This window comes from Lampris incognitus, chromosome 11 (genome assembly GCF_029633865.1).
Source record: "Lampris incognitus isolate fLamInc1 chromosome 11, fLamInc1.hap2, whole genome shotgun sequence".
Taxonomy (NCBI): domain Eukaryota; kingdom Metazoa; phylum Chordata; class Actinopteri; order Lampriformes; family Lampridae; genus Lampris; species Lampris incognitus.
This window is the reverse complement of record NC_079221.1, coordinates 48,349,296-48,358,467: the sequence shown is the minus strand read 5'-3', so window position 1 is coordinate 48,358,467 and position 9,172 is coordinate 48,349,296. Positions and strand designations below refer to the sequence as shown.

At 45.0% G+C, this 9,172-nt stretch overlaps 1 protein-coding gene across 1 annotated transcript in view; it reads right to left on the bottom strand.

Moving 5' to 3' along the window:
• Positions 1-5,069: 5,069 nt before the first annotated feature.
• Positions 5,070-9,172, bottom strand: part of LOC130120620 (GRIP and coiled-coil domain-containing protein 2) — a 48,241-nt gene continuing 44,138 nt past the window's right edge. Inside the window, exons 23-24 of the mRNA XM_056289267.1 lie at positions 6,635-6,836; positions 5,070-6,473 (exon numbers count right to left, since the gene is read on the bottom strand). Of these exons, the coding sequence (XP_056145242.1) occupies positions 6,400-6,473; positions 6,635-6,836 (276 nt within the window). The 3' untranslated portion in view covers positions 5,070-6,399. The remainder of the gene's footprint in view (positions 6,474-6,634; positions 6,837-9,172) is intronic.

The window sequence follows — 9,172 nt, the reverse complement described above, 5'->3', positions numbered from 1 at the left end:
ATGGCAGCTTCCGTAAGCTTACCTCCGCAGACTGGACGGTGGAATGTGGGGAAGCATTTGATCTGTTGAAGACGATGTTACTGGAGTGTGTGATGCTTGCCCATCCAGACTTTGAGGTGCCTTTCATTTTGTCGGTCGATGCGTCTTTGGACGGACTCGGCGCGGTGCTGTCTCAAGTGCCCCGAGGAGAGTCCAAGGCCAGACCTGTTGGTTTTGCAAGCAAGTCCCTCAGTGCCTCACAGCGGAAGTATCCAGCTCATAGACTGGAGTTCATGGCGCTGGAGTGGAGTGTTTGTGAAAAGTTCAGCCACTGGCTGAAGGGTCAAAGCTTCACCGTTTGGACAGATAATAATCCGCTGACTTATCTCCTAACGAAGCCGAAGCTTGACGCGTGTGAGATCCGCTGGGTGTCTAAGTTGGCGTCTTATACTTTCGATCTCAAACACCTGCCAGGGAAGAAAAACGTGGTGGCGGATGCCTTGAGTCGCGACCCTTTTTCCAAGCCCGTCAGTCAGAGGCTACTTAGGGAGCCCTACCCGGCCCTTGTTCAGGAAGCCGACGGGGTTGAGGGGGACTCTGTGCAGGATGTTTTCAGACTCAGTTGCCAGTCCCAAACAGTGAGTAGTGCGCGATCTGGGTTTGCTGGTGATGCAGCTGAGGTCAGGGCTTTTTGTCAAGCCAAAGGTGACTGGCCTGATGCATCAGTATTCACAGCACTCAGTTTGGTCCAGCACGTTCAGCATCTGTCGGGTGGTCAGGATAGACTGCCTATGTTATCCACCGAGGAGCTCAGGTTGAGTCAGGAGCAGGACCCCTGCATCTCCAAGGTGTTGCCCTTTGTCGCTGTTGGGAAGCGGCCATCGAGACGTGAGAGGCATGGTGCTGACCAGAAGGTCCTCAGGCTGCTGAAACAGTGGGAGAAGTTGGAAGTCAATGATGGTGTCTTGTACAGGGTGACAAAGGACCCAGTGTCCAAGCAGAGGCGGTCTCAGTATGTTTTACCTCTGAGTCTGAAAGACAAGGCACTGTCTGGCATCCACGATCACGCTGGTCATCAGGGCCAGGACCGTACTCTCTCTCTTGCAATGCAGCGTTTTTATTGGCCTGACATGGAGAGGGATATCAGAGCATATGTCGGATGCTGTCGGAGATGTGTGTTTGGGAAGACCCCAGAGCCAGCTGCTTGCGCGCCCCTGGAGAGCATTAAAACCTCCGCACCGATGCAGCTTGTGTGTATGGATTTCTGGTCCGCTGAGGACAGTAAGCAGCGGTCGGTCGATGTCCTAGTGGTTACTGACCACTTCACTAAGCTTGCTCACGCGTTCCCCTGCGCCAATCAGACAGCGAAGCAGGTCGCCAAGAAACTCTGGGATCATGTATTCTGTGTTTACGGGTTTCCGGAGAGAATACATTCTGACCAGGGCACAAACTTTGAGAGCAACCTGATTGCAGAGCTTCTCAGGTTGGCGGGTGTAGCGAAGTCCCACACGACGGCCTACCATCCTATGGGTAATGGCGGGACAGAGCGGTTAAATCGCACGATGGGGAATATGCTCCGTCCCTTCCGCTTCAGCAGAAGCAACAGTGGCCTCAGCAGATCCATTCTCTCACGCTCGCGTACAATGCCACTGTTCACGAGACCACGGGTTACGCGCCTTTCTTCCTGATGTATGGGCGTGTCCCAAGACTGCCAGTGGATGTTATGTTCAGGCAGGTTTTGCATGACCCTCACGTTGTTGATTATGACTCTTATGCTCAGTCTCTGCTTTCCTGTCTAAGGAGTGCAATGGAGATCGCTCAGAAGCACTCCACGGCTGAGCAGCAGCATCAGGCGCGACAGTACAACAGACATGCCAAGGGCACTGTCCTGTCTGTCGGGGATCGTGTTTTGGTTGCGAACCAGAGTGAGCGAGGGGAGAGAAAGTTGGCTGACAAATGGGAGAACGGAGTGTACACGGTTGTCGGTGTCAACCCCAATATCCACGTCTACAAGATTCAGGATGCAGAGGGGCACACCAGGGTGGTGCACAGGAACCGTTTGTTGGAGGTCAACTTCTTGCCCCTTCCTGAGTTAGATCAGGGTGAGGAGTCCAGTACAACCAGTCAGTTGCTTGACTGCGCAGGGTCCGATGAGGAGGACAGTGCAGATGGCCTGACGGTCTCAGGGGATGCAGTGGGGCTAGCAGTCTCATCACTTGGAGACTCACCTAGATCTGAGTGGGCAGAAGCGGAAGAGTTCATTCCGTCTAGTCTGGTAGTCAGTCCTGTGGGGGCCACTGCTCAGTCTCCACCCAACACACACGCACCACACAACACACATGCACCACACATAGAGGCATCACACTCACTCGATGTAGGTGTTATATCTCACACTGATTCGCACACAGGGGCACCACCCTCACTCGATACAGATGTTTCAGCTCGCACTGTCTCACGCACACACGTAGAGAGCGATGGTCGGGTTAGGACACGCACAGGGAGGGTGGTGAGGTCAGTGAACAGGTTAATAGAATCTATGGCTCAGATGCCATTTCTACGGAGTGTGAGGGTTTGAACTTTGATGGAGGTTGGAGTCATTCAACCTAGTTTAATGTGAGTTATTAGGTGTCTATCAGACAGGGTTGTTTTGGGCCAAGTGCATGGTGTGGCGTATCAGGCGGCACATTGATCTAAGGGAATTCTGAGACTTGATCAACCTCATTATTTTCTGGACCTCGTAACCGAGGTAGCTCCTAAGTTGACTGGAGGACTAGGTCCTTCTTTTCACTTGTGCCAGTAGTCAGTGATGGGCTTTTCCTTTCCTCTTTCTCTTTTTATCCTGCTGTCAGGATGTTGGTGAATTTCAGGAGGGGTGAATGTAACCAGGTTAAAATTAATGTTTTTATTTTATTTTGTTTGAGTATGAAATATCACCAAATCCTGTCTGTGTGCTGTTATTTGTGTTTACTACATTTTATTTTATGTCATTATTTACTTTTATGTTTTACAACGACCGTCATATACGTGTACTGTCGCTTTAAGAGAGAGGTCTTATGGGTACACGGAAGACGGAACGCGGGAGAGGCCATTTTTGTTTTGTGGGAGGAGTCTCAAGCAGCGATCGAGCCGAGCGACGCGTGTTTCTTACCGGAGGACAGTTTTGCTGGTTGAGGAGAACGTAACCTTGAGTATCCCTGTAAGAAGATACTGCAAGCTGTGGGATAAAATACTTGTTTATCCTTTCTTACATCGGAGTCCCGTGGACGGTTTCTCCTTCTGACGCACACGAGTGAAGTCCGGGCAGTGGTTGAACTTCGACCCCCACGTCCGTAAGAAACACCGCTCCCGCTGGAGGACTGGACGTTTGTCGAAGGGTTTGAAACCAAAATAAATGGCAAGGTGGGCCAAATAGAGTCCTGTGTGTCCCCCCTCCTTCCTTGATCATGATGATGATGATGATGATGAGAGACTGAGGGCCCCCCACAACACCTGGGGCCCCACCGAAAATAGAACACAACGCAGAGCTAATGATGAGAGTGACGGGCATGCAGCAGGCTGACCAGCATAGAACAGCATAGGACTGCCCCCGTTACACAAGCAGGCTGAACAACGTTTACTTCCGTGACAGCAATTTATACAGAACAGCATATGTAATGTTACAGCACCAACTATTGGCGACTCCAGTATTACAACACTATACATGACACGTGTTTTCTCGTGGTTCTTTAAACGTTGCGTGCTGCTCATACTGAGGCAGTTAAACTATCAGATTTGGAGGAAATCACCGTGTTACTTTCGTCCCGGTTCTCCCCTACTGTTTTAAAGAGGCCTACACTATGGGTGGAATCCGATAAACTACTTGATTCATTCTCTATTTAGCTGCGTTACTTTGTACATCCCAGTTGGACTGCAACGTCCGTTCCGGGGGGGGGGGGGGGGCACACTCGGGTAATCTCTGTAGACTGTCAATACACCGTTACAATCAAATCATGCATTGCTGCGTTCTAGGCTCCAAGCGAGTTTTTTAAAAACACTATTAAAAAAAAACTTCTTCAAACTGGGATTTGGTAGAAAAAAAAATGTCTTCGCACTCGTTAAACTAATATTTCATTCAATGTCGAGTTTTCAACTACAAATTACCCGTTGGTCATTTCTGTTATTCCTAGCATCCTTCTCTCGAATAATTTTAAGGATTTCCGTCAACAGCTGCAACAATCCAGATATTATGTCTAGGGTTATTTAAATCTGGGATTATTTATGTCTGAGATTATTTGCGTTTGGGATTAATTATGTTTGGGATTACATAAATCTGGGATTATTTATGTTTGGGATTATTTATGTCTGGGATTATTTATGTCTGGGATTATTTACATCTGGGATTATTCATATCTGGGATTATTTATGTTTGGGATATTGTTGAGTTGACTACAAAGAGCGTCTCGTCATGGCGAGCCTTATATACCTCTGCTTGAATAATGCTTCAACTGCCGAAAAGACAAAGTTTCTGGTCAAGATAAATGAAGTTCCGCCGCATGAGTTTAGTCTAAAATGTAATTACATCCACAAATGGACAATTAAGTGTATTTAAAACTAGATATGTTGACACCGCGACTTGCAAGTGTACCTAATGAACATTAATCGTGATATACCCCAGTATGCAGCCTACGAATATTTTATTACTGGTCAATAAACAGGAAACAAGGGTCATATAAAGTACGTGACACGTCGGACAGAACGCTGAAGATGGCAGGGAGGTTGCGTTTGCCCGTTAAATGCCAGGAAAATTTTGTTTTTAACTTGATACGGCAATATCCGGTGAAAATAGTTAAAAAAACTGTCTTTGACGTTATAATATCAAAGTCCCACTTCTCTTCTATTGTTTTATGGATCAAGACTCCTTAAACACATTTCCTGCACCATATTATCGGTGAGCGGAGCACCAGGAGTCAGTGGAAACATCTGATGGTGGACTTGATGTGCAATGTGTTAACGCAGGAGGAAGCAACACCGTTTATGTGACGTGCGAATGGACCACACAAACTTTTGCAGCAAGGGTTCATAAGAAAAGTTCCAAGTAAATAATCTTGGGTTAGAGCATTCACATTTATTCTATACCACTGCTGGACTAATTCCTCAAAACCTTTAAAACAAACAACTGTCCAGTACAAATGCTGGAGTGTTTCATCAAGATTTACACTGTGAGACTGCAACATTAACAGTAACCCAACATGACAAAAATAGGAATCTAAATATGTGAACATCATTGATCAGTAAATTTTATAGTTTACAATCTCTTTCAGCTTCCTCCATAACTACCATTCATATGAAACAATTCCATCAAAACATCCACTTGCAAGGAAAAAGCTGCCTACAGGAAAGAAAAAGTGATGCATGACTTATTGCGTTTTGTTAGTGTTTTTTGAATTTTTGCATTTCAAATATCATGGGGTAGATGGTGGCGGGCTGGCAGACCAATTCTGTAAGCTTTTATTCTTTTATTACGCCACAGATCTCCAGATTTTTATGCTCAACTCCCCCGGGGAAAGCGGTGTCAGCTACAGAAGATGCCTCTAGAGTTGCACAGTGACCTCCCAACTCAAGATGCCCACTAGGCTGCCTCCAACATTTTAATATCTCTTGAGATTCACTAAATTCATTTTTATTGGTAGCTGAATATAAGTTATTGCAATTTAAAATCCCATTCTGCAAACAGCTATGAACAAGTAGTACAACTGAAAAAACAAAAAGTCCCAAAATTGTCCAAAAAGTAGACAAATATATACAAATATGGTTGATACTACAATATTTTGGTTTAAATGCACAGAAAAAAAAACTAGAGACGATGAAACAAATTACATGAAAACCTAATGGATCCCAATTTCAGAATGTGAGGCATTTGTGAAAAGCTGCAAATGATTCAGTAACACAACAGTTGAAGCACATATTATAACAGCTACTGTCCCACTTTGTTGTGATTAGTTATTGATTTTTCCTTTAAGTATGCATACATATACAAATTAATATGACTCTTAATTTTTTTTAAAGTTATATTGGTTTGGTGAAACCAATTAGAAATATGCTAATAATCACATCTGACCTAATTATGAGTGTCTGTTAAATTTATTTTTACATGCATAGACCAACAATCAACTTATTCGGTAAACCAATTTATTTACTGCACATAATGCAAAGGGTGTCAGATTAAGAGAAATCTCAATTTATGTGATTTCTATAACTGATGCCAGCATATCACTCCCCTTTTCTGTTGTTTCCCTAACCTATATATATACATTTCAAGCCAGAAGTGACTTTTCTGAATGTGGACCGGGAGTGTTCAGTACTGAGTCTCAAAGTGCATGCCCTGTTGGATTTTAGAATTGTACTGTTTCCAGTTTGTGTTTTGTCTGGTGGTCGTCATGTCTATCTGATCCCAGACCAGCTGTGGAGATACGAGGTCCAGCCAGAACTGCGAGATCCCGACACCTCCTCCTCACCTGCAAAAAGAAAAATAAATAGCACCTCAGGCTTATGAGAGACAGAGAGAGAGAGAGAGAGAGAGAGAGAGAGAGAGAGAGAGAGAGAGGAGGATAACATATGGTAAAAAATGAAACATGCACTGTGATATTAAGAGAAACTGACTAAAATGTGTACAAACCCTGTGCGATTGCAGCCAGCTTGCTCTTCTCGTCGGGGCTGAGCTGCAGCATGGTATGGATGACCGGCAGCAGGGCCTGTCTCTCACTGCCAGACTGCAGGAAGATGAACTGCAGCAAGACGTTTTTCAGGTACTCCAAGTTGGCAACACTCTTCTCCCTCTCTTGGTTGCGCTCTAGACGGCGCACTTCACTCTTCAACAGCTGGGCATCGATTCAAAGGCACAAGCACAAAAAGGACACGCACACAATCGATGTAACAAGATGTTACTGTTCATAAACATACACACCAGCATTGTATCATTCTCAGAAACATACACTACCGTTCAAAAGTTTGGGATCACCCAAACAATTTTGTGTTTTCCATGAAAAGTCACACTTATTCACCACCATATGTTGTGAAATGAATAGAAAATAGAGTCAAGACATTGACAAGGTTAGAAATAATGATTTGTATTTGAAATAAGATTTTTTTTACATCAAACTTTGCTTTCGTCAAAGAATCCTCCATTTGCAGCAATTACAGCATTGCAGGCCTTTGGCATTCTAGCTGTTAATTTGTTGAGGTAATCTGGAGAAATTGCACCCCACGCTTCCAGAAGCAGCTCCCACAAGTTGGATTGGTTGGATGGGCACTTCTTTGAGCAGATTGAGTTTCTGGAGCATCACATTTGTGGGGTCAATTAAACGCTCAAAATGGCCAGAAAAAGAGAACTTTCATCTGAAACTCGACAGTCTATTCTTGTTCTTAGAAATGAAGGCTATTCCATGCGAGAAATTGCTAAGAAATTGAAGATTTCCTACACCGGTGTGTACTACTCCCTTCAGAGGACAGCACAAACAGGCTCTAACCAGAGTAGAAAAAGAAGTGGGAGGCCGCGTTGCACAACTGAGCAAGAAGATAAGTACATTAGAGTCTCTAGTTTGAGAAACAGACGCCTCACAGGTCCCCAACTGGCATCTTCATTAAATAGTACCTGTTAGAGCCTGTTTGTGCTGTCCTCTGAAGGGAGTAGTACACACCGGTGTAGGAAATCTTCAATTTCTTAGCAATTTCTCGCATGGAATAGCCTTCATTTCTAAGAACAAGAATAGACTGTCGAGTTTCAGATGAAAGTTCTCTTTTTCTGGCCATTTTGAGCGTTTAATTGACCCCACAAATGTGATGCTCCAGAAACTCAATCTGCTCAAAGAAGTGCCCATCCAACCAATCCAACTTGTGGGAGCTGCTTCTGGAAGCGTGGGGTGCAATTTCTCCAGATTACCTCAACAAATTAACAGCTAGAATGCCAAAGGTCTGCAATGCTGTAATTGCTGCAAATGGAGGATTCTTTGACGAAAGCAAAGTTTGATGTAAAAAAAATCTTATTTCAAATACAAATCATTATTTCTAACCTTGTCAATGTCTTGACTCTATTTTCTATTCATTTCACAACATATGGTGGTGAATAAGTGTGACTTTTCATGGAAAACACGAAATTGTTTGGGTGATCCCAAACTTTTGAACGGTAGTGTACTTATGTAAGGCATTGATAACGTAAAGGATTAGGATTTTGTCAGCCAATGCTGACCTAACAGATGGAGGAGGCAGGCATTCAAAGCCTCCCTGTTGTGAAAATATTTGTTTTTCTAGCAATATGTTTAACCCTGAATTTTTGGAATGTGTTCTAACGTTGGTTGAAAAAGTGAAATATTGCTGACAATGTTCCCAATATCGCCTGCCAGTTCAATCATTTTGCTGTATGTAATGCAAGAAGGTGTGCTACACTTCCATCCGTCCATTCATTATCTACACCCGCTTCATTCAGTTCAGGATGCAGATGACCACAGCCACTGAGCAGAAGGCAGGGAGACACCCGGAGCAGGTCACCAGTCCATCACAGGGCTCACACACAAACAGCCATTAGCACAGCCATTCACACTCACTGGCGATTTACAGAGGACCCACTTGCTGTGAGGTGATGGTGCTGACCACTACGCCACGGTGTCACCCACACCACAATTCCACCGAGTTAATTACTTCTGGTGCCACCCATGTATTCCAACACCAAAGCTCATTCACAACAATCAGGAACACTGTCATTTCACTTCATGCACTTGCGTACATGAAATGAAACGAAATGCCGCTTCCCCCAGCCGACAGCAGTGCAACACAAAGACAAAAATACATCCAAAAACTACAAGAACACACATATCCAAACTAACACATATATCCAAACTAAACAAAAAAAAAAATCACTGTCCAAGGGAACAACGCCAGCCAGGATGACTGGCAAAACCGCTGGTCTGCATGGGCAAGCAGTTAGTTTAGCCTGCCCCGCTTTCGCATCCTGTCACACTGGCCTCGGCGTTTCCTCCTCAGGCGCAGCTCCAGGCAGGTGCCGTGGTCCCCGGGCCCACTGGACGAAGCAGACCAAGCTCTGCCAGCCGATCCAGCACCAGCTCTCCCAGCCAGAAACCCTCGACACATCTCCCCGCACTCCTCATGACGACATCAAAAACAGCACAGTGAAAGCCAGGTGAGGCTGCCACCAGACCAC